The sequence below is a fragment of the Juglans microcarpa x Juglans regia genome, chromosome 1D, assembly GCF_004785595.1.
Source record: "Juglans microcarpa x Juglans regia isolate MS1-56 chromosome 1D, Jm3101_v1.0, whole genome shotgun sequence".
In the NCBI taxonomy this organism is placed as follows: Eukaryota; Viridiplantae; Streptophyta; class Magnoliopsida; order Fagales; family Juglandaceae; genus Juglans; species Juglans microcarpa x Juglans regia.
In genome coordinates this window covers 46523661-46549604 of record NC_054594.1, presented here as the reverse complement: position 1 = coordinate 46549604, position 25944 = coordinate 46523661, and the positions used below count along the sequence as shown (strand labels likewise).

At 36.4% G+C, this 25944-nt stretch overlaps 4 protein-coding genes across 7 annotated transcripts; 2 read left to right on the top strand and 2 right to left on the bottom strand.

Moving 5' to 3' along the window:
- The first annotated feature begins 367 nt into the window (after positions 1-367).
- LOC121264216 (endoplasmic reticulum metallopeptidase 1) lies at positions 368-9234 on the top strand. The gene is given in 14 exon segments (XM_041167301.1): positions 368-820; positions 1005-1243; positions 2289-2442; positions 2670-2747; positions 3598-3672; positions 3782-3901; positions 5233-5397; positions 5506-6028; positions 6151-6307; positions 6697-6806; positions 7328-7440; positions 8088-8126; positions 8129-8444; positions 8734-9234. Coding segments are annotated over 14 exon segments (2739 nt in total). The 5' UTR covers positions 368-502; the 3' UTR covers positions 9066-9234.
- Positions 9235-11034: 1800 nt separating this feature from the next.
- On the top strand, positions 11035-13537 carry LOC121264205. Its single transcript, XM_041167290.1, has 3 exons — positions 11035-11322; positions 11671-12067; positions 13052-13537. The coding sequence occupies exons 1-3, from the start codon at positions 11151-11153 to the stop codon at positions 13326-13328; spliced, it is 846 nt and encodes a 281-aa protein (XP_041023224.1). The 5' UTR covers positions 11035-11150; the 3' UTR covers positions 13329-13537.
- Positions 13538-13942: 405 nt separating this feature from the next.
- On the bottom strand, positions 13943-21448 carry LOC121264185 (phosphoglucomutase). Of its 4 annotated transcripts, XR_005940472.1 has the most exons (19): positions 21279-21448; positions 20286-20513; positions 19966-20032; positions 19089-19272; positions 18863-18915; positions 18564-18652; positions 17989-18225; positions 17726-17790; positions 16986-17046; positions 16780-16897; positions 16617-16698; positions 16444-16516; positions 16305-16366; positions 15610-15705; positions 15318-15472; positions 15133-15229; positions 14919-15009; positions 14499-14576; positions 14355-14416 (listed from the first exon to the last, which is right to left on the bottom strand). XR_005940472.1 is itself a non-coding variant. In XM_041167258.1 (18 exons), exons 1-18 carry the CDS (start codon positions 21283-21285, stop codon positions 14309-14311), a joined length of 1860 nt encoding a protein of 619 aa, XP_041023192.1. In that variant the 5' UTR covers positions 21286-21445; the 3' UTR covers positions 13943-14308. The 4 variants fall into 4 exon arrangements, 3 of the variants coding, with proteins under 3 accessions (XP_041023192.1, XP_041023212.1, XP_041023205.1); XM_041167258.1 differs by lacking the exon at positions 14919-15009 and having other exon boundaries at positions 13943-14416; positions 21279-21445; XM_041167278.1 differs by lacking the exons at positions 14919-15009; positions 20286-20513 and having other exon boundaries at positions 13943-14416; positions 19089-19336; positions 19942-20032; positions 21279-21444.
- Positions 21449-23219: 1771 nt separating this feature from the next.
- LOC121248253 (cyclin-dependent kinase F-1-like) lies at positions 23220-23828 on the bottom strand. The gene has a single exon (XM_041146659.1). The coding sequence runs from the start codon at positions 23826-23828 to the stop codon at positions 23220-23222; it is 609 nt and encodes a 202-aa protein (XP_041002593.1).
- Between the last annotated feature and the right edge of the window lie 2116 nt (positions 23829-25944).

Below are 25944 nucleotides of genomic sequence, written 5' to 3'. Positions count from 1 at the left end.
GTAGAATAATATAATAAGGTATTAATAGAATAATACCTTATTATTCTATTAATACATTTTCCTGATATGACTATTTTCTTTTTTCATATATTCTACTTATTATATATTAATTAATAATTATATTTTTATTAAATTAATATATTATTAATTCAAATTAATATATTAATTATGATAAAATATATAATAAAAAAAAAAGAAAAAGAGAAATAATTAATAAAATATATATTTAATATATATATAATAACTTTTAAAATTAAAAAAAAAAATATTTAAAATTTAACTAATCTAACATGAACATATTTTATTCATTAATAACTAAATACTCATTAAAGATAACTTTTAACTAATCCAATCCAATGAGAGCTCTTACTCACCAAGAATTCGTAGACCTTCTTCTGAATTCTCCCCCACAACGACCTCCACCCAGAAGCCCAGAGCGACCACCCGACACCGTGCGTTTGATCTAGCAGTCACTTTGCTTAATTTATTCCGTAGGAAAAATATGAGACGGAGGCTGGCCGGAAGCTCTTCATCAAAACCCGAAGCATCCGCTGCTGATGATGAAGATGTTCAAGCCAGTGTTAGTGTGGAGAACCGCCCTCGGGGGTCAACGGTTGTGTGGCTGACCTTGTTCTTGCTGATTATTTATTGCTCTTGGGCGGTTTATCACTACCAGTTCGAGAACTTGCCTCTTCCTCTCACTACTGAGCAGGCCGGCAAAAGAGGCTTCTCTGAGGTCGAAGCCTTGAAGCATGTCAAGGCCTTGACTCAATTAGGTCCTCATCCCGTCGGTTCCGATGCTCTTGACCTCGCTTTGCAGGTTTTAGCACTGAATTGTGCTTTGTAAATTTGCCTTTCTATTCTTTTGGCTCGGTAGAATTTCTATTACACCGCCAAGACCAATGAGAATTTTGACTATAATTATGGATATTTTGTAATTATTTCCTCTATTTTGCATTCGTTTGGTTGACATATCGGTGTAATGATACTTTTCTTTTACGCAGTACGTTTTGAAAGCTTCGGAGAAAATTAAGGAAACGGCTCACTGGGAGGTCGATGTGCAAGTGGAGGTTTTTTATTCGAACCACGGTGCAAATCGTCTGGTCAGTGGCCTGTTTAAGGGGAAAACTCTTGTTCATTCGGATCTAAATCACATCGTTTTAAGAATCTTGCCAAAATATGTATCTGAAGCAGGAGAAAATGCTATATTGGTCTCTTCTCACATTGATACCGTTTTCTCGACGTATGTTTTTCTTCATCTATTTTATCTCGTATTTCATATCTTTGCTAATTATCCATCGAGTTAGAAGAATGCGTGTTCCATATAGAAAGTAGTTTTTTTTTTTTTTTTTTTTTTTTTTTTTTTTTTTTTTCTCGTGGTGAAATTTATACACGTGTAGCTATCAGACAGCACTAATTTCAGTATTCGCCACAGAGTTCCTGTATCATCGGACAAACTTTAAAAACCAAGATTTTGTGGAATAAAATAGCATATATCTCTGGACAATGGAGAGTTTGCGAGTAAATTGAGAGAAAGCCAGAAAATAAAAGTTGTGAGCATTTGTGACAGTTATTTTTTCTGAAGGAATCCATTAGAGGAATGTTTCCTATAAAAAATTTGTTCTTGTGTATCTCTACTGTTTTTCCAAATTAATCCCGCTGAAATTTATAATTCACAAGAATATGTGAGCGATTCATATATAGCATCTCTTTCTTCTATCAATTGTTCTACCAGTCGATACATTTCCCCAACTAATTGAAATTCTATTTCTTCAATTGTTGGAAACTTAGTCTGTGACTCGCAGAAGACAAGTGAAAGTATCTCTAAGTATATGAACACTAATTTATTAGCCAATAAAGAGAAGGTTTTTTTATCCCGTATGGATATTCCTTATGAAACTAAAAATGAGATTCTAAGACCTATAAGATTATTCTTTGCCAAGATTCAAGAAGTTGCAGCCTACAGCCATTTGTCACCTCTGCTAGGAAGAAAATTTTATCAAGAGATGCTTACTTTTTCCCTCTGGCTATGCCTTTTACTATCAATAAAGTCTTACTTTTACTTATCAAAAAAATAAAAATCTCTCCCTCTACTCAGTCAATGATTATCATGGGCAGTTACAATAGATGTTGCATATTCTCTTAATTATAAAAAAAAAGATGTTGCATATTCTCTGCTTTCTTTTCCCTTTCGATTCATGATGCTTTAAGTTCATTTTCAGGATATATCCTTGAACTATACTAAAGTCTACTTCATTACCTGAAATAAGCTTTCATGCATGTTCCAGGGAAGGAGCTGGAGATTGCAGTTCATGTGTAGCAGTCATGTTGGAACTTGCTAGAGGGATTTCTCAGTGGGCTGGATTTAGGCAAGCTATTATATTTTTATTTAACACTGGGGAGGAGGATGGTCTAAATGGTGCTCATAGCTTTATAACTCAGGTTGGAAGCATTGTCAACACATCCTCTAATCTTGATTTCTTTTTTCAACCTTTTTTTTTTAGTTGCTCCAGTAATCTGGATTTCTTTATTTCATCCTCTTAAGTTATTTGATTTTCTTACACATATTGATATGTGAGTACCATCCAGCATTGCCCCCACCTTGTTTTTGAGTACCTAAAACGTTTATTGTACGGATCGAATTATTAATGTTGACTTTATTGATGCAGCATCCCTGGAATGAAACTATTCGTGTGGCTATTGATTTGGAGGCCATGGGTATTGGAGGGAAGTCTGGCATATTTCAGGTCTAGTTTGTGGATTATAATCTCCATATTGTTGCATTTTTCTATAGCCCACACAATAAGACTCTGCTTAACATAACTTTTATGGTTAGCTGGATTCCACCTAGATGGTTTCAGATAACAGTAATTTTCTGAAAATATCTATGTTGCACTAACTTGACTAAGCTGTGTAAGATGCAGCTGTGTGTCTGATGTCGAATACCGCTTCAATCAATAGGTTGGGTTTAGGTTCACTTTTTGGAGAATCAGCAGCAAGGTAAGGGGATGGGATCATTGTCAGGGTCTTATGTTCTTATTTCTATCAAGTCTTCCCTCTTTTTACAGCAAATAGCAATTTGTTGGCAAAATTATGGGACAAAACATCACTGCTGAATTCTCGCGGTGTCCAGCTTCTTTCCTATATTTTCTTGAGTCTATGCTTATGTAAATACTGTTTTTTGGGTCTTTCCATTCAATTGATAAGATCATAAAAGGAACATAATAGAAACCATCTTGGAAACTAACAGAAATCAAGAGCTTGTTTCTCTTTCCCATTCTGAGTGCCGGCTATGGACAAGTTGGGCACATGTCCAGCCATGCCCCAATTGTGTTGCATCTTACATGGGCTCCTAACCTCTCACAGTGCAGATCTGAGATGGTCATGATCATAGATAATGATGGACCATTGACTTTTTTTGAATGGAGCAAATGGTCTGATTGTTATGGCTGTACATTATGTATTGCTTTTTAACTTGCTACTGCTAGTAAGTAGCTAGGTATCAATTGATAGTTATATATATTTCCTTTTAGTTTTCGAAGGTTGTTCATCAGTCCCCATTATGTGCTTAGTGTAATGTATTTCTTTGTCTAATAGGCCGGTCCTCATCCGTGGGCTATTGAAAACTTTGCCTATGTAGCAAAATACCCATCTGGCCAAATCATTGCACAGGTTTGTTATTTTTGTTCTTGATGCTTTTTCCCCTCGTATTATCAATTTGGATGGTTTATGTGCATTTGTTCAGGAAGAATACTTAAGCTGAGGGACTTTAGGGTTGCAGGATCTTTTTTCTTCTGGAGCCATAAAATCTTCAACAGATTTCCAAATATACAAAGAGGTTGCTGGACTTTCGGGTCTTGATTTTGCATACTCGGATAACACTGCAGTATACCACACTAAGGTTTCCCTCTTGTTTCTTTTTCCTCTCTTTTTTGGTAAAACATATGCACAGTTCCTTTCTGCTTGTCATCGTTTTACATAGAAAGTTCTATTTCATTTTTTGTCAATGGACCAGAAAATACAGGAGTAGTTGTTTATAGTTTTGTATGATAAAGAGCAATATGCAACCATTTGTTGACTTTTGTATAATCTCACAGTTATCAAATCCTAAGATTCTGCAGCCCAATAGTTTGATTGTCCTTGAACTTTGACTTTGGTTGTGCCAAGCCCTTTTTTTTTTATAAGTAATAAAATTTTATTCATCAAATGAAATAGGTGAAGCCCATATACACAGGTAGTATACAAAAGAAACACCTAATAACATTCTAGGATTATGAAATGAAAACAAAAACTCATGAACAGTCCCTCCATTAAGTACAATAGCTGAAAACCATTGAAGCAAGGAAAACACAAAAAGTTTCCAGATTTCTTCTACAGTACACTCCTTGTTGTTAAAACACTGCTTATTCATTTCCGTCCAAATACACCACATAATGCACAAAGGAATCATCTTCCATGCAGCTGCCACTTGAGAACAACTGTGAGGCCTATTCCAACATGCTAGTAAATCCACCACTTTTTTAGGCATTACCCAAACCAGCCCTGCTCTACTAAACACACCATCCCATAATGCCTTAGCCACCTCACAATGTAAAAGTAAATGATCCACTGATTCACCATATTTCTTTCACATTAAGCACCACTCCATAACAATCATGCCACCCTTTCTCAAATTATCAATTGTCAGAATATTCCCAAGTGATGCTGTCCAAATAAAAAAAGGACTTGGACGGCACATGAACTCTCCAAATACTCTTCCACGGTAAAGAAAAGTGATGCTGAACAGTCAACACCTTATAGATGATCAAACAGAAAACTTTTTACTCGCTGTGTGCCAAGGCCTTCCTTGGCCCTTGGGGGAGTTCAGGGGTAAGGAGCCGCTAGAAAACAAAATGCACAGTAATTCTTGGTGGATGGCATGTTAGGTTTACTGTAGTGTGCAACATGCATGCTTTGGTGGGAGGGAGGGTTGTTAAGACATTATACCTCTATTTGGTTAAAAAGGGAAAAGAAAACTAAGCATTTTGAAACAGTAAAAATGTGCCATAACCTTGTCAACGAGTTAAGCCTACTAAGTGCATTTGAAGCTCTGAAATACCCTTCCTGAAGGAACAAGATGTAAAAGAACTCATACAAGAATTCCTTTAGGTTGCTTAGAAAAAAAAATAATATTTTCGTTAGATTTCTTATGTTGAATTTACTGAGTACACTTGAAGTTTTTTCCTCATGCAGAATGACAAGTTAGAGCTTCTTAAATCAGGGTCTCTTCAACATCTTGGAGAAAATATGCTTTCCTTTCTAATCCACATTGCTGCATCCTCTCATATTCCGAAAGGCAATGCATTGGATGAAGAAGAAAATGCAGGCCAGAATGCTGCCATATTCTTTGACATTTTGGTAACTATTCTGCAGGATCTAATCGGTGTTCTTGGTTTAACCTTCATTTTGTTTGCTTCTTTTTCCAAGTCTGCAATACAGTGATTCTAAGACTTGTTGCACTCTCAGGGGACATATATGATTGTATACCACCAACGTTTCGCAAATATGCTTCACAATTCAGTGATAATGCAATCGCTTCTTATTTGGGCTACATCATTGCTTATGGGAGGTTACCCTGCCATGGTTTCACTGGTCTTGTCATGTTTGAGTGTTCTTCTTATGTGGATATTCGCATTAGCCTTCTCTGTTCTTGTTGCCTTTATTTTGCCCCTAGTATCTTCATCGCCAGTGCCCTACATTGCAAGCCCATGGTTGGTGATTGGGTTATTTGCTGCACCTGCTCTTCTTGGGGCACTGACTGGTCAACACTTGGGTAATCATTTTCTTCAAATATATTTGTCCAATTTGTATTCCAAGAGAAAGCTGCTGTCACCTGCTATTCAAGCTGATTTGATCAAGTTCGAGGCTGAAAGATGGCTTTATAAAGCTGGATCTGTTCAGTGGCTCATTCTTCTCATAATTGGAACCTATTATAAAATTGGTTCATCTTATTTGGCTCTTGTTTGGCTGGTGCCACCATCATTTGCATGTAAGTTGATATTTATAGCTACCATAACCTGGCCCTTGTTTTATTTTTGGAATGCTTGTTTTAAGACATGTGGGGCTCATTATGTTTTTATTCTAACTGAGCCAGTATGCTTGACCATTCAGATGGCTTGCTTGAAGCTACTCTTAGCCCAGCCCGTTTACCAAAACCACTCAAGCTTGCAACACTGCTTATGGGCTTAGCTGTACCAATTTTAATTTCTGCTGGCATTTTTATCCAGTTGGCTGGCACGATGATTGGGACTGCAGTTCGATTTGATAGGTACAGCTTATGATACTCTTGTCAATCTACAACCATGATGTGACTGTTAAAAGAGCAATATGCCTTTGAATTGAATTCTTACTTTCTTTTACCATGCTCTAATTGTTTGTTTAGCATGCACAGCTTCCATATGGAATGTATGAATCATTGATAACCCTTACTAGTAAATAATACCAAATGGCTTTATTACTTATAAAAAACCTTATAAATATTACCAATAATAACGCGTTGTTATAGCGTGATCCATGTGAGATTTCTTTCAGCAAGTTAGCACATTCAACCATTACTAGTGAATATAGTGCATGTACCCTCTTTGGCATTTGAACTTCTATTATTCATTTTCTAGAATTTAGGAAATGATTGCTTACCCTGCTTGTATTTTCATGCAGGAATCCTGGTAGCACTCCAGAGTGGCTAGGCAATGTGATAGTTGCTGTTTTTATTGCTGTTGTCACGTGCCTGACTTTGGTGTACCTCCTTTCATATGTTCATCTTTCAGGTGTGAGTTTCTTGCATCTATTTTCTCTGTTGCATGTAACATTGTCATTTTCATTTGTTGGATGCCGCTATTGTCAATGTTAACTAGTCTGACTGCAAGTGGAATGCACTTTGCACATATGTGGCTGTTTAGATCACTTGGAAACAGAAAAGGGCACAGGCTTCAGATGTCTCCTTAATTGAGAAATTGCAGGGCATGATATTGCATTTTGGCTTTAGAAGTTACAGGGCATCAGTTTTTACCTTGTTTTAGAAACTGTCTTTCCATTCTACACAAAAAATTAATAAATCTTGGTGGTAAGGATTGAAAGGTTCATTAGGTTGAATATGTATAATGCCATACAGCCCCCCCCCCCCCCCCCCCCCCCCCCCCCCCCCCCCAAACACATTTTATCTGTTTCCTTTTTTCCCCTAAGTGGCATATTTTCGCCTTCGTTATCAAGTTTTAGTCATTACATATGAGAGACTGTTGTACTTGGGAATTATTTGTTCTAATACTATTTATGCATACAATTTGTCTAGGTGCAAAAAGATCAATTTTCATTTCCACTTGCCTACTGTTTGGCCTCTCATTAGCCGTCATTGCATCGGGTATTGTTCCACCGTTTACTGAAGATGCTGCCAGAGCAGTAAATGTAAATTTCCTCTTGTACCTATTTTCTATTGTCTTTGCCACTTACATAGTTTTTGTACTTTGCATTATGCACATGGTACTGTCCTGTTTCTGCATCATTCGTGATCTATATGTAATTCTGCTCATGCACACGCATTTGTATCATATATATACACACCTATTGAGAGAAAAGAGTGATACATTTATGTTATGACAGCTGAGATACAAAATTGAGGGAAGGTGGAAAAGATTGGACATGCTAAGTCCCATGACAATGTCAGTTTCAGGTCATACGCATAACATCTTTGAGCAAATGAGTAGTTAACTTCCCTGGTTTTAAATTTTTTTATTAGGGAAAGGTTTTCATTATTTTCCTTTTTTTGCCAATTATGGGACCTAGTATACTGGGCTTGGAGTACTGTAACTAAGTCACAGACATAACAAAGTCTTAATGGTAAGACTATGCATTTTCAACAAAAAGATAGGGTTCTAGGCTCTTGATTCTCATTTTTTTGGGCGTTCATCTTTTCAATTTATCATTGAATAATGTGGTCGTTGTATTAACTACTATCTATCCATTGCTACATCATTCTAATTTCTCCATGCCTCTGGTCAATTTATTGCAATCTTTTGTATGTGTGGAAATTTCAAATAATTTATGCTTCCCAGGTTGTGCACGTTGTAGATACAACGGGAGATTTGAGGGGAAGGAAGATACTAGCTCATACATCTCTCTGTTTTCTGTAACTCCTGGAAAGTTGAACAAGGAGGTGGAACATATTAAGGAAGGTTTCAAATGTGGTAGAGATAAAGTTATCGATTTTGTAACTTTTTCAGTCAAATACGGTTGTTGGACAAATGATGACACTGAAGGTGGGTGGAGCGAATCAGAGATTCCCATGCTTCATGTCGATAGTGATACCAAGAAGAGTAAAAGAATCACACAAGTTTCAGTTGATACAAAAGGTTCAATACGCTGGGCTCTTGCAATCAATTTGGAGCAAATAGAAGATTTTAAGTTCAAAGGTATGAGAGATTTTAATCAATGTGCGTTCTTTATTTCTAGCTTGCTTTGTTTTTCCATTCGTTTGTCCTATTTCTTTATTGCCCTATAGAAGGCATTGTTATTCTGGATACTTCCATCATCAACTTCTTGCTCTTCCAAGCGGGAAGACCTCCTCCATGTTCAATTATCATGGCATTGATCTCTGTTTTGAGCTACCCTAGTTTCTTTTCTAGTTATTACTTTTGCTGCTGCTGTTTTTTTTTTTTTTTTTAACCTTCTGTGATACGCTGATACCTCATTTGTTGACAGCTAGCTTACCCAATGTTGAGGAATTGGTTCCACTTGGTGGCAAGAGCAGTGTGGATGGATGGCACATAATTCAATTTTCGGGAGGGAAGAGTGCACCTACTATATTTGATCTAACTCTTTTATGGAAGAAAAATGTTACAGGATCCGGTGACAAGGTGGAAGAGGGGAGAGGGGATGAGCGACCCCTTTTGAAGCTGAGAACCGATGTGGACAGATTAACATCAAAAACTGAGAGAATTCTTAAAAAGTTTCCTCCTTGGTGTTCCCTGTTTGGCAAGTCCACGTCTCCGCACACCTTGGCTTTTCTAACTAGTCTTCCCATTAATGTCTAAGGACCTAAATTTCATTCCCAGTGTTGCGTATTGTATTTCTACAATTGATTGAAACTAACAGTACATACTACAGTTACATCACACAGGACTGTAGTTCAGATGAGATGAGATGTTTTGTTGAAAGTGGAATAAAATATTATTAGAATATAATTTATTAATATTATTTTTATTTTGAGATGTGAAGAAGTTGAATTATTTATTATATTTTGTGTGAAAGTTTAAAAAAATTATAATGATGATATGAGATGAGATGGTTTTGTGTATCCAAATCAGGCCTCAATGTTTCAAGGGAAATAATGTATCCATGGAAAGATTCCACCGACAAAAACTACAGAAAATGTGTTTTTTTTTTTTTAAAAGAAAATTCTATACACTTTACTACAATATTACTTTTATCCCACTAAATAAGGTATGACACACTTATTATCATTAAATAATTATTTATTACTTACTTTTTTATCGTAATGAATGTGTTACATATTACTTAGTGTAATCAAAATAGGATAAAAGTGATTTGTATAGTATTATTCTTTTTTAAAACATTTCTGTTTGTTTATTTTTTTAGTATTATGTTTATTTTTTGGTCTTTTTTTTAACACAAAAAATGCTTTAATAAATAAATAAATATGCTGGAAATCCTCGGTGTCCCTAGCAGCTTCCATGTTTCAAGGGTGAAAAAGCAAAATAAAAAGGTCAGATCGATCTGAGATTTCCTTATAGATTGCGACGGGGAGATTTCTCTCTGCTTTCAAAAGTTTTTCTGTTGGCAGCCTGGTAGTTTTCTGCTATCCTCCCCTCTCCGCTTCTCAATTTCTGGTTTGTCGGGTTGTGTGGAGAATAAAATTAAAAAGGACCACCGCTGGCTTCCGTTAGGTTCTTTTATGTATTTTTATTTTCTTTTTTTACATAAATTTTTTTAATATTTTTAAAAAATAAAAAAAACTTCACAATATTATTAAAAAATCATTTTTTAATTAATATTTTTTTACTAACTCCAATGGGAAGATTAATATTTTTTTTTACTTCGTGATTTTTTTTTCATTAAAAAATGAAATGTGTTACGGATCAGCCACTATTCACAGTTGATCCGTAGCACACGTTACGTGTATTTTTTTTTTTAAAATCCAAAACCGACGTATTTCAACCCTTACCCCCACTCGATTCCCTCTGTCAGCCCACCCAACCCCGCCGTGTGCCACCTGCAATCACTGGCCACCACCATTGTCAGCCTCCAGTCCCACCGTCAGTACTGCTGATACTCATATAGTCCTTCCTCGCCAAGCAACCGAATCGCGTTCGGCCTCTCTTCGCCGCTGTCGGCCACCCAGCAGCGCCACCGACCACCTCATCGGCTCGCCCTTACACTGGCGACCCTTCAACCACCTTAAAGCCTCCACGCACAACATTCTCTCCACTCCATAAATGGTTTATCACACGGATTTAGTCTTGAAATGCCTCCGCCAACCGCCGTAAGCCAACCCAACCACCACCACCACCACCGAGCTCCACAACCTCCCAGCAACCCCCACTATTGAACCCAAGTCACGGCAAACCCCTATCGCAGCTCAAATCAGCCCAACCCAAAATGGGTCTCCCCCTCTCTCGTCACCATGCCGCCACCGTACACCATCCCAACCACCACCACCGAGCCTCACAACCTCGCAGCAACCCCCGTCGAACCCTAGTCACGACAACTCCCTTCTCTCTCTTCATCACAGCTTAGATCAGCTCCCAGTAGTAATGGAGTGTTTTCAACTTTTCGAATTCTGGAGGGGAAGAGGGGCTTTGTGGGACTTTGTCAATTTATTTAGAGATAAATTTGTCAATTTAATTAACTACATAAGATATGTTTTGGATTATATGTGTACAGAGGATGCTCCCAATACTTTTTTTTAATACTTCCTTAAAAGTTCTATAGTGACACGTGCGTGTCCACTGTGAAGTTCGGTCACCAACGGAGTGTGATAAGAAAGTTCGTTACGTAGACTGAGTTCAGTGTCGTCGGACCGAGTCCCCTCACAAGAGCAAAACCAACAAGAATCTCCGATTCTTTAGCAAAAGAAAGGGATACAAATCGTCCGAGACATGCGGAGTATACCGTTGGGAATTTCGGTCTCCTCAACCTCTGCCTCCATAAACAACTCCAAAACCTCGTCTTGTCTCAACAACCTCAATTTTAATTTCAAGAAATCACAGAACCCATCTTTCCCTTCTAGGGTTCCTCGCTCTTCTCATGGATTCTCTCCCTCCAAATCAGGTACCCCCAATATCCTTTGTCAGTGTTTTTGTGTAAAATGTTTGGTAGCTTTGTTTCCCCTTGAAGCTGCGTATTGTTTTGGGTATGAAACATCACTAGCGCCATTGGATGATTGGTGGATTTACAGTAAATTTGTAATTTTCTAATTTTCAGTAAGAAAAGTCTTTTTTCGACGATCTATGTTAAGAAAGGTACTAGCACAATTAATGGATATTGAAATCTATTGCAACCTACCAGCGCTTTGGAGTGGGGGGGAGGGATGGGGCAAGAAAAAAGAAAAAGGACCTCATAGTTTTTATTTAACAAAATACTCGGACACCTGTGCCATAAAAGTTCTTTTCGGTGCAGGAGTTTGCGGAGCCAGTCAAATGGTGGATTTATTTCCCATCGTCTCCCCCCAGATTGTTGTTAGGGAGGCCAGGTTAGAGGACTGTTGGGAAGTGGCTGAGACTCACTGCAGCTCCTTCTTCCCTGAATACTCCTTCCCGTTAGATTTTGTGCTGAGGGTTGACAGGCTGATGGCAATGCTAGCGGGATTCTCTCTACCCAGTGGTTGCAGGAGAACTTGTTTGGTTGCTGTAATTGGTAGCACTGTCAATGAAGCCTTCTTTTTTGGAAGTGAAGATTGCAAAATTGGTGCTTTTGATGGGAAATTCAATCTCAATAGAGGATATGTGGCTGGAATTTTAACAGTGGATACTGTGGCTGATTTCCTTCCTCGGAAAGGACCACTCCGTCAGAGAAGGTGATTTCATTATATACTCCTGGCCTTGTTGAGTTTTTATCAGACTTCCAAAACCTTGTGCAGCAATTATCGTGTGCTTCTAAGTTCCTGATTAAATTATTTTGCACTTGCGTACTCCCTTTGGTTTTCTATGAATTTCGATTGCTTATAAAAGTACAATCCCTATGAAATTTATTTTCTTTTTCAGGTTATGTCGCCTGTTGATTTTGTGCAACCTTAAATAATACAAGCAAATATCACTTTTGTAGTCTTATTATAGTGAATGACTTTCTAGATGAACCATAATACCCCAAAAATCTTTACTATCTCAAAACCATCATTTGAATAACATAGAAACAAAGTGTTTCATCTGTTAAGGCGTCCACCAATGCTCTTATAGAAGAAGAATTATTGAGTTGGATATATACTATACTCACTTTATTCAAGAGCCATGGTTGTTGCCATTGAAGTGTGTATATATAAGATGACCATTAGGCAACATGCATTTTTATCATGGCTTTTATATTCAGTCCTTTGGTAGTCAATTGTGTGCTATATACCAGAGACTACATGATTTTGATTTTGCTAGGTGGGCAAGTGGATGCATCGCTGCTAATTTTACAAAACTTCATTTGTGTTTGGATTTCGTTTGTATGTTTGTAATTCATCTCAGGTTACAGTATTGACAAAGTTGGGGTCACGTTTTGAATTTTTCCAAAAATAAATTTTCAAAAAATTCCTGTAGTGTTCCTACAATTGTTACAAAAGCATGCTGATTAAGAAGGCTAAAACAATCAAATTCAGCATGCACGAAGTGGGTGTGAAAAAGCTAGTGGTTTTATATGTTAAAGATGCTAATATTATAGTTCGAGTTGGTTTAGACTGCTTTATCTCTTTAGACACCCTGCCCGTGGTTCTCTCGGGTGGAAATGAGGAGACTGGCTTGTATGGTTCTTTTTTAATTAGTGATTCTTCACAAGTGCAGCATTGATGAATTTATCACAGGACTGGAATTGCATATATATCAAATGTTGCCGTTCGGGAGAGATTCAGACGCAAGGGAATAGCTAAAAAGCTTATAGCAAAGGCCGAGGCTCAAGCCAGGAGCTGGGGTTGCCGTGCCATTGCACTGCACTGTGACTTAAACAATCCCGGGGCCTCAAAGCTATATAAAGGCCAGGGTTTCAGATGTATCAAGGTCCCAGCAGGAGCTAACTGGCCCCAGCCCAAGACTTCGCCGGATATTATGTTCAGCTTCATGATGAAGCTATTAAACACTTAAGCTACTGCTTAATGTGAAAATTGAAAAGTTAAATTAGCATTAAAATAGAAAGCTCAAAGAGTAGGAGGATCGAGATTAGTTTGTTGTATATATAGATAATGAGATTAACTGAAGGAATCTGCTGCCGATCATGTGGCAATGTATTATTTCTGGAGCATGTCATCGTGCCATGACTTGTTTGTTTGATATATACAACTCCTTTAAAGCAATCACATGTCACAATGGAGTGACATATTTGCTAGCTGATATGGATGCTTCTTCCCTCTGTTTTAGTGTGATTATTTGGTTTGTGTTGGTGTATCTAGTGTTTGTGTATGGCAGCCGGAATGTTATTAAGATCTAAACGAACTGAAATCTGTTAACAGCAGTGGGCTTAGCAAATGTAATGCCACCTCTAAATCATGGGTGCATCAACTTTTTGGGATTCATATCTCAATTGCCATGTGCCGGTTCCCAAAATCACAACATATTATTGGCTTAGCTCCCCCATAGAAAAATGCTAGTTGTAGAATCTACCGTGTCGTTTTGGTTGTTCGGTTAAAACTGAAAAAATGCAACGGGACGCCTTTTGTTTGTTAATTTATTCGCCACAGGCACAGCAAATGGGAGCTCGATTCAACAGGAAAAGAAGGTTCAAACCTCCGTTTTAAACCAGAACTAACTGCAGACCCCATTCAATCAAAGGAAGGAGGCCGGTGGCGCCCATCATATGTCTTGATGAGTAAACAAGTTTTGAGTACACGGAATAGCAATCCAAGACAGCGATATATCACAATGGACAATGAAATTGCCACACCATTAATATCGCCATATTCACGGTGCCATTTTTGGAGGCAATTATATCAATGGCCTGGAACTTCCTGTAGCATCTCATAAGCCAGAGTCAAAGTTGCAGATCATCCGCATTAAGAAAAGGGTACCCCCTTTCAAGAGACGTCGCATGGAAGCCAACTAATTGCCAGCTTGGATAGCTCCAAAGTCTATGCTTGGACAAATTTATCCAGGGCAGACGTATCCAATGCTGGGAACTCATTGACAGCAGCAAGAACATGAAGCCCGAGTTTGACAGCATCCTCATTGCTTGGTGCCTACAGTGGTTTGAAAATTAGTCAAAATAATATTTTAATCATGACCATAACGGCTCAGACAGAATCTTGAAGACTTCTGCACCTCGATGTTAAGGGGAAGTACAGGATCATGTAGTGAGAGTCTAAGAAGGAACCACCCCCCAAAGCCAGACACTCGGACCTGTCCATGTGAAATATTTAGAAACATGCGATTATGGTACCTTAAAAATGCAAATAGCAGATAATGATGACAACAACAAGAAAGATAACAAATAAGAAGGAACTCTTTCGCTTGCTTCATTTAAATTAATACAACTAGAAATTCACTGACATAAATATTTTGCAGGACGACTCCTCCAAAATTTATAAAATAAATTGCCCTCCATTTATACTTCCATGCATAATAATCATGTCATGACTATCAAATCTTTATTCTCCACAGCCAAAACATAAAACCATCAATCATAATCAATGAAAAGGAAGACACATCAACTTTGTGGGGGCAGTGGATGAGCATTAATACAAGATGAAAGAGAGGAGCAAATATTCAGTGAGTGTTATTGCCACAACAAGTGTCCAACTAGTCATGGCCAGCAGTGATGTCATGATTGCATCTATAAGAAGTCCAAATGAGTCGACTTAAATCAAGCTTTTCTTCTTCTTCTTCTTCTTCTTCTTCTAATTTTAATTTATTATTATCATTTTCCAGAGAATTTATTGATATGGACTAAGCTTACCCCTTCATAGTTAACAGGGGCTTTTTGAAGCTTTGGGTCTGATTCAACAGAGTTCTCCAAGTGCTTCAGCACTGCCTGTCCATAGTCCCGGAAAGATCTGGACAATTAAATTTATCGGTGATTTCACGGCACATGCACAAAGAATAAAGTTGACAGAAATCATATACATTTGCAATGTGGCATACCCTCCTTTTAGTTCTGGGTGATTCTGATTGATCTTCAATCTCAATTCTACAGCAACAGCTGGTTCCAGCAGACCCTGTACCAGATCAGTTAAAACGTTGCTGCCACCACCCACTCCTGAAGCTCTGGCTGAAGCAAGTTTATTCAAGATTTTGACCTGCAAATATGGCCACAGCGTTCAATAAACAACAGAATGATAGGGAAGCAATCCTCTCTATATCTGGGTTTTGGCCAATGGTGGACAGCTAAGCAAGCTAAGAGAAACACCAAGGAAATGTTACATGTAAAGCCTACCATGAGATATGCACCATCATCAAGCCAGTGATTCTCCTTGAGAGCTCCATGGCCACTGGTTTCAATAGCCAGATGCGACTCCTCCCCAATAGAGTTCTGTTAGAAATGCAATTACTTCAGTTAAAAGCTAATAAAAAGTAAGATGAGGGTCATCGATGTTGCAACCAGCACACCACAATTTTTAAGTTTACTTTTCACTTTTACATTTGATTTAATGTAAGAAAACAAGACAAGAAATTTGCCATCGATCAAAAGAAGATAGACAAAAATAAATAACAAAGCAAGACCAAAAAGATTACTACTAAAAGAAGTACCTTATAGAAGCTAGCCAGCTTCAAATACAAAAGAAAAGCTGCATGTCTTATGGCCTTACTGAAGCATTAACAAAAAATCCGTTGATTTCATTATCAACGTTCTAATTCTCAATGGACGACAAAAACCTAAATGGCCAAGAAATATTGCTGAACCTAGTTTTAGCATATAATACCAAATTTCTTATATATATATATATATATATATATATATATATATATAAAGCCATATATAAATAATATCCCAAATTTCTGATATGAAGACCATGCACGCAAGGAAAAAGAAATTTGTCAGGTTCCAAGCCTCAGATTCAATATTTTTCTATTTACTTCCTATCAATGTGAGTTTTAATCAAACTCTACCAAATAAGAAAAGTGCACTACCAAACGAATAGCTTCATCAATGACGTTTCTGTAGCCTCTTTTGAACCGATGGTGCTTCCCACCTGTAAGAAATCTCAAGGTATTATGCCTTCAATGTGAGACAAAAGAATGTAATATCGCTACATAGATCTCTCCATACCAAGTTTCTTCTCAATAAATGTGGTCAGACCATCTGAAGTCACACTGTCTGTAACAATAGTTGTTCCAGGATGCTAGGGGAGAAAACATACAGAAAAGATTATGAAGAGGAATTTTGAACAGCGTCTCAAATGTATATATGTTCTTGAGACACCAGAAACAAGGGGATCTTACTTCCTCAAGAACAATGGCAGACATCAAGGCAATCAAGCGATTCCGGTTGAACTCACGGCCGGTTGAATCAACAGCAGCAGATCTATATAGAAATAACTAAATTATTAAAATTAAACATTATAAGAGCCTGTTAGATCATCTCACAAGAGAGAATAAACACTACCGGTCAACGTCAGTATCAAAGATGATCCCCAAATCAGCCTTGTTATGAAGAACCGCCTGAGTTATAGCTTTCATTGCTGTCTTGTCCTCTGGGTTTGGAATATGATTTGGGAACATACCTGATCCCAAAACAAATTCTGTTTCAAATACCAATAATGAAGTAATCATTTTTTTTTTTTTTTTTTTTTTTGCAATTTTAAATATTACCATCTGGCTCCAAGAACTGACTACCAGCAGTAACCGCCCCCAGAGGCTCAAGCACCTTTGCCTGACAAACCATCAAAACACACATGGATATCACACATTGATCACATAAGAGTTGAATATATATGAATTATCTATCATATTTTAAGGATTGCCTTAAGGGGACTAAACCAAGGACAACTTATATCAGGCAACAGTATTTGACAATTGAACAAAATTTCATAATCCAGTACTTTAAAGCTAACTAAGCACTACTTTTTTATAGGCAAATACATGACTCACACCCACACAGGATTGAACCTGTCACCTCACCCTCTATCCCTTATTCAAAGAGGCAGGAAGTGCCATTTGGTCTAAAGACCATAGAACAATACCACTAATCAGAACAAAAAATAATTCACAAAGTGTGGGAGTTTCAAGCATCAGCTGTCTAGAGATCATCATATCACAAAGGCATGCAACAGTCAAGGTAACATGTATGGATGTACAAACTTCAACACAGGAGAAAATAAGGGTTTATATTGTAATGGCAATATAGAGCCAGATATTGGTTTTCCAAATTCTATGATTGTAATACTTCAATATTGGTGGACATGATGGCACTAACAATGCCAAGCAGAGATTGATTCAAATTCAAACTGAAAGCCCCATGATCTTGTGTTAAAATATAGTTCACTATGAATAGACCTTACACCCAGAAAGAGTTAAATAAAAGTTGAAATAAAATCGCAAAGGAAAGTTACTGCAAAAAAGCCTCCAGCTCCATTCCCTGCATCGACAACTATATGGAATCCCTCCAACGGCTTCTCTGCGATTAGCAAACAAGTCAAAAATCTCAGGAAAAAAAAAAACACAAGAAAGAAAAGATGGCACCCTGGTGACACAAAACTGGAAAAGAAAAAAAAAATGATACCAACATTTTCAGATATGCAAGAAAGTAACGGGAGAAAATGATTTTAATCTCAGACACATTTCAGCTTCAATGAAATGCTTTCATGAGTAATACCTATGTTTCCTGCAGCCTTGCGGACAGCCTTTACAAGATCAGATGCATATATAGTCATGTAATCAACTCTCTTTATTGACGCATGAGCTTGTTCCTTTGAAGTCATCAAACTTTCTGTTGTAAAGTTATTATATATATCTGCAGCACGCTCTAAGATCTCTTTGATGTCGGCTTTCCCAAGCCCTCCAGCATTTGTGAAAAATTTGAATCCATTCCTGTTGTAAGGCAGATGACTTGCTGTTTGCAGGACATACAAATTAGAATTTCAATTATGTAGAATTAACCTTATAACGAAATGAGCGATAAAGTGCTTTAAAAATACAAAGTTTCATGAAGATTAGAAATAAATCCAGGTGCCAAGCATAGAAATTAGACCAAGGCCAGTCACTAAGAATTTGGATCTATGATACACAGAAAAGAAAAAAGAAACAAAAAAAAGAAAAGAAAAAGGGAATGGTTTTGTTCATAAAGTAGCATGGTTTACAATGGACCCAGAACAATAACAGTAATGTACATTATAACGAAATAATAACACGTTTAATCTAACTGTTTTTTATAGGTAATGTTTAATCTACCTGTTATCATAATGGATCCATCAACTGGACATAAAAAAGCATCATCTTCAGTAAGTGTGCTGTTAAACATTGCTGGTGTAGATGCTAATCTACAAAAAGGCAAAGAAAAATATTTAAAGTAGATTCAATCTGAAACATGAGTTCTAATCCAACTAGTCAACATTTTTTGCTAGACCAGGTATGATCTACGTCAGTAGCACCACTCAAATGACCAAAAACCATTGATCTTTGCAGATCCTAAAGCATCTACCAACAAGAGGATCGACACAAAAAAGAAAATACAAAAAGTCATCACTCACCCATATTGAACAACATCCAGGCCTGCACCAGCAATACCTCGTGAAATTGCATCCTGAAGTTAGATTAAACTTGTCAGTAGAGATAATCAATTCTAAAACGTTCTTAAAACATAAATAGATTCTCAAAAAAGGAATTAAGTCTGTAATTTCCAGCAAAGATATATATATATATATATATATCTGTGTTCGTGAAAATTGCAAAAACTAATATATTCGGGCAAGAAACCTGTAACACTTGAGCAGATATTCGGGAATCGTGACCAATGGAAACTCCCAAAAGACCAGAGGCATCAGCTTTCTTTTTCTCAACTAACCATCCAGAAAAGGCGGCTGCTATTGCTTCTGCGACTGGTTCGGTGAGGTTGACAGGCTCTCCCTCAACACCAGCAACAGCAACACCTCGTATATCACTGTGTACATTCAACATCATCCGTGAGTGACACCAATCATATGCTTGTTAGGAAATAGAGGATACTGTAAAACAGGTCAGAGAAAAAAGAAATTAACATGGGCGATATTTTCGTCCAAAAGACCAGCAGGAAGCTGTTACTGCTACCGGTTAAATACAATTACAAGCCATAGACTTGAAAGTTGACCATTGAAAATTTTGTATGCTTGAGGGGGTGATAGCGGCATTAAGTTGACCATATATTTTCATCATTTCACATTACGTAAGCAGAGCTCTACATAACACTCTCAAGGGTTCGCGGAAACTTTACGCAAAGTTCTACTCATGTTTTATTTTACACCACTCTCTCGTTGTCTGGACCCTGCTGCATGTCCAGATCACTCAAGTACCGTAAATTTCAAACTGAAAGTTATTCTTGTAGGGAATACAGTGTTGAAACAAAACATTTCACCAGCACATTTGTAAATTAGATCAAGACATCAGTTTTGCTTAAAACTATGATTGGCAAGTATTAACTTCTAATCAATGCAAGGAGCAATTGAAAATCATAAATCCATTAGTGATTCACAATTCTCGTAAGATTAAAACAGGAGAAAATAAATATAGGTCAATCAATGCTACAGCAACTGTTATATATCCCAGAGAACAGGACATTTTAAAATCTGAGAACATGCAATGGTCGCCTATTCTATACCTGCCATTTTGAAGCTTCAAGAAATCAACTTTGTCAAGAGATGGCACTACAGAAGTAGTGGGAGCAGCTGCAAGAGAATTCCAAATGCAAAAATATTGACAGATTAAAAATAATTTTAGGAAAATTTTATGATATTCAAAAAGTCGGATTGCAAGCAAGGCCAATCCAATAGCAAAAATGAAAATACACATCTATGCACAAACAAGGGACTGAATTTGATGAATGAAAAGAAAACGAAAAGAGGTGAGTAATCTAAGGGTGTCTAGAAATTATAGTTTTACACTTCATATCAACCTGGATAGCGAGAGTCTAGAACAGACCATTGCAGTGAACAGTTCCACGATTAACAAAACCACTCCGATGTTTTGATAAGGTGTGCAGTTGCATGGAAGAAATGCCAGTCCATGCCAACTTCCCTCCTTGAAAGGGAAGAAAGTTGCGTACATTAGGGGCACAACGGTCCCTTTGATATTGGGTGCTGATGATTTGCCTATTCTGTTGGTAGCACTGTGATACACAAACATTATGGACAACCTTCCCTGACATTGCTGCATAAAAATTTTCAATTTTTATTAGAGTCCATTGTCATCAAAGCTTAATCAAAATTTTATTTACTATGTTACTATTTTCTCGTAATTTCCAAGAGGAAAAAAAAAAGAGAAATGATTTAATTTTTCCCATGCTCAACCAAATTGGGCTACCGAGCAGGAGGTGAACCGTTCCTACCAATAGCCTTTGCCCCTATATAATCTGGGTTCTAAGGGTAAGAACGGCAGATAAAACCCGCATCAATTACAGACTGATTATTGCAACCCATTCAAAATCTTCCGTCTAAATTATCGATCAACCCCCCATTTCATTGTACGGGCCACAATACAAAGGTTTTATTCCTTCGATTTTGTTTTGGATGGTTAAGAAAACCTTTAAACTTATAAAACAAGAAACCTCCTTTAGCAATACCTCATTCAACAAGAATCAAGTATCTCTGCAATCATATCAAATGGATGGTTATGAAAGGAGAGTCCAGAAATGGCTACTGAAGTGGCCATGGACTTGAGAGGAAATATTCTGAGCAAATAGTGCGCACAAATAAAATTGTACATAAAGCTACTAAAGCTAATTCTGAGAATTTCTCATATCATTCACACACTTCAAATTAGAGATATTGATAAAATTGTATTTCCATTTGTTAAATCAACATATATCCCGAAAAAGAAAAGGGTTAATAATACGGGCGGGTGGGACTAAACTACAGAGCGAATAATAGGTAGATTATCGAAAGTAGAAGAAATGGAAATCGAATATAAACGGACCTGACATTTCGATGAGTTAAGGCAATAGCTTGGAGTCGGATTTCCTGGGTGGAGAGATGGAGAAGACGGTCGGTAGTGGAAGAGGAAGAGTAGGTGTGTTAAATACGTGGAAGCAGTTGGGAAGGGTGATTATAGGCTTCTCGCTGCTGGCCGTTTCTTGTATCGTGTTGCGTCCTTTCTTTTTCTTTTCTTTTTCTTTTTCATTTTAATATTATTATTGTCGTCATTTTTCAAAAAATATTCTAATGATAGTTCTTGTAGTTTAATCATTTTATTTTCATGGAAGGTTTTCTTGTTGACACTTTAGACCTAATATACTCACCCAAAATCACTGTCATTATTAGTGCAAATAAGTCATTTTATAGTAGATGTAGCTGGAGTATCATTATTTATTATGTTAATGTTAACATTTAAAGCGTGATAAATATATTTTATTAATGTATTTAATTGCGTAAATTTTTATTTTTAAGAAATAAAAATTAATGAGATATGCAAAATATAACTTTAATTATGAAAAATGTTATCATAATACAGATTTTTTTTTTTTTTAATTTTTTAAGTATTGATGCATGGCATGTCAATGATATTTGTGGAACTCTGTTTATTAAAGCCCAGTTATCAGGATATGTACCGCACTGAAGTGTTAAATAGAATGTAGTAGTCCATTGGGCCTCTATATGGGCTTTTCTCTCTCCTCTCTCGTTACAAAAATGATGTCAACATGCTCCCCCCGTATGGCCCATACTGGACCCAACTTTCCAAGAATAAAGCAGTCTATTCACAAGTCCACCATTTCCTTTATCCAACTCTATAATCTCCAACTCCAACTTTAACCCCGATGCCAAGTAATAAATAGCTTATGAATAAGCAATTCTATAATCCAACTCCAACTCTATAATCCAAGGTTTTTAATTTCGTTTCGTATTGGCTAGTACAGTCAAAATATACCGTATCGGAGGTAGTCGGTACAAAGAAGGGCCAAGTTTCGCACAGGTCAAAGTTTTGGCCGTATCGACCTGTACCAGCTACTGGTGGATATTTCAGATTTTGACATTTACTTCTTCTTTTTTCCATTTCTTCCTCATTTTTGAACCCTAAATTCAGACTAAACTATTTATAATTTATATATATATATATATTTATATAATGTATTCATATATAGCCTATTTCGAAACAGTATCTATATCGAAATATCTTATTTCAATGTCTCGACCGAAATGGTATTCAAAAATTGTTATAATCTCTAACTCCAACTCTAACTCCGTTTGGATGCTAAGAGCACTTTCAATGGCTTTTGTTTTATACAAGAAATGTAAATAATTTGAAGAATTGTTCTAAAAAGAAGCTTCATCCGGTTATGTAAAATGAACTGTAAAATATAATTAGCTACAGTACCCCACTACATGTAGCGGGTACTGTTCATCCTGTAAAATTTTTTTTATTGTTGATATTTCATTTACTCCCTCATTTTTATTTACTTTGATTTTTATCATGTAAGAATATTTTTTTTATTGTTCATCATTTAAAACACATATATTTCATTTTCTTCTAAAAAATATCTTGAAATTATTTTTAAACCAAAATTTTCATATTTGATTTTATTTTAAATTTTTATTGGCTTATATATTTTTGTTTTACGTGTATAGGACTGAATTATTTTACATTGTATATAAAAATAAATTACAAATATTAAAAAATATATGGATATTGTAAATTTATTAGTAGAAATGAAATATTTAAAAAGAATAAAAACAGAATATTTAAATGATATAGAGAAAAAATAGATAAGCTGATGAATGACATATTGTAAAAGTCAATATATAAAATAGAAAGAGTGGGTTTTGGTGATGTATTTTAAAAGATAAGATAAAGAATCTATTGGAAGTGCTCTAAGTAATAAATAGTTTATAAATAATAACAATTCTGCTATGCACAATCGTCTTAAATAGACGGCGTGCAGTTAGTGTGCCACGTAAGCCATTTAAAAAAAATGAAACGAAGAAGAAAAGCTGAAACTATAATCACATATTTTGTTTCCAGAAATTCTGCTTCATGCGAGCTCCATGCGAGACCAGAAGAGCAATTTGAGCAAGCAATCTTAAGCACTCCATCATTCGATACCAACAAATTATCGGGTTTTAAATCCCGAAACACGATCCCATTTTTGTGACAGGCATCCACTCCGTAGAGAATCTGAACCATCCACCTCTTCAAATCGCCGATCCCAATCCCACAGTCGTCTCTCTTTGCTTCCCTGACCACCCTTGCCAAGTCTATCCTTAGGTACTCCAATACGAGGACCACATCTTTGTTCCCATCCTCCCACCAGAGGTACTCGTGAAGAATGACGACATTCAGTGAATTTTGCAGGATCTCGAGGTCCTCGATTTTGCAAAATGCAGACTGGTAGTCGTGGACCTCATTGAGAGCGACGACGAGGTTATCGGATAGCCGGCGGGCTCTGTAGACATCAGAGTACGCGTTGAAGCCAACGCGCTCCAAGACTTCGTATTTGGCGATTATATCGAGTCGGTTGTGGATGCTCCACATCTTTCATGGGCGGGGCCCCATTCTTCAGACGAAGGGAATTCTTTTTGTGATCGTCGAGGGTGGGGTGGAGGATTTTAGCGAGTGATCGATTGATAGTATTTCAAGCAACATTCTTATTTGGCCGGTTCGCGATGATGAGACACATAGACAAATGACAAAAGGGGCAGTTGGAGCTAGGGTGAGAAACAGAAAGCGACACAGAGAGAGAAATGACACAGAGAGAAATGAGGGAACAGTGGTCAAAGAAATAGAGAGAAGGGGTCAAAACACAAAGAAGGAGGGAGAGTTGGGAGAAATGAGGGCAAATTGCAAAAAATCAAAACGTTTTCAATTTTTCACGTCAATACCGTTTGCATGGAGCTTGCACGAACTGACTGGGTCTAAACTTTTTGAAATAATAATAAATCATTTATAAAAAATCTTAAAATAATTTAAAAGTATTTAAAAACAATTATATTTCCAGACAAATCCTCCTTAATAATGTGAAAACCTGATCTCAATGTTGTAATTAAAAAAAGAAACATAAATTGGAGAACAGGTTGTAATTCCCGATTTCCCGTGTTGGGAAATCCAATTTATTGGTTGACCAAAACATTGTCCATGAAATTATTGGATCTTGGTCGCTCAATTTACACGTCATAGCTAAGCCATTGAAATCTGTAATCGGTTCTCAAATTCAACGCTCTGTCTCGTTGAATATGAAAATCAGTGCAATCAAAATTGTTTTTTTTTTTCGGTTCTCCTAATATTACGGCAATGGTTGACCTTGTCTAATTCCCAGTGGCCCTTCCGTGTCTAGCCGTTGTATCTTTTTTCTTTTCTATTTTTCGGTTTAATTACTTGGGGATTTGCATTTGCTACTCTCTTTTTTTGTGTGATGAATAATATAATATAAAACACGTTGGAGTTCATTATTATATAGATCCCATTTCCACGCACGAGTGTCTTGTCTGTCTTTTTGATTTTTTTTTTAAAAAAATATATTTATAATCTTAAATTATATAATTATTACGTAATTAATTTAAAAATAATAATAAAACATGATATTTACATAAAAAAAATAATTTTTTAATAATAAATTTTATTCTTTTTCAAAATAATTATGCAATAATTATAAATTTCACAATTATACGTAAACTTACTTTTTCTAAAGTGTTTATTGCATGTCTCTCTCTGCTTACGAGTAGGGTCATTGCCTCGGGCATTTCTTTACTCCTGAGTTATATAAATTGAAAGAAAACAATCTCAACAAGGGCCATGGAGGAGGATAGTTCCAAAGTTTCAACCATTTAGTTCAGAATAGGTAGAAAGACATGTAAGGACGCGTGTCAATTTTTTAAATCAGATTTTAAAAAAGATATTCTGCATTTTATTATTTTCAATCATATCAGTTTTGTGGCACAGATTAAATTGTTATCTTTTAAGTGATTGAGACGTTAAAAATAAATAACTTGATCATGCCTCAACAAATACAACTAAAATGAAAAATTTAGGAAGAAAGGTAATATTATTATTAAAGAAAATAACCCCTTTAATAAAAGCACAAAATATGAACTCTATGAGTCCACAATGTCAACCAATTAAACAAAAGCACATGCCTAGTCAGAACAGGTGTGTTTTAATCAAATAAACTGTTTTACTCTAAACAAAAATCACAAAGTGCCTACATCCTTATGTTTTGGCTAGGCATGAGTAAAATTCTCTACATTAGACTAGTCAAATTATTAAAACTCAATATATAAACTACAGTAAATTAAGCTATCTAGTCATCTTTGACTAGATACTATTCACTCACCAAAGTAAAATTGTAATTATTTCTAGCGACCATTATATTTTAATTTATATCAGGTGCACGGGTTTTGAAGTTTTTGATCCATCATACATTATATACATAAATGTTACTTTCCATGCCCTTTCTGTTTTGAAATATCTTACATCCATTTCAAAAATCTATACGTTATTTTAATGTTTATATTATCTATTTCAATTTTAATAAATAGTCCGTTATTTTTTAGCTTATTCTATTTCATTTTTCAACGATATGTTATATATTTTGCTTGGGTTTTGTGACATCTGGTGGTTGAATCCAGTTTGAAGAAATATATGAAGTGTATTT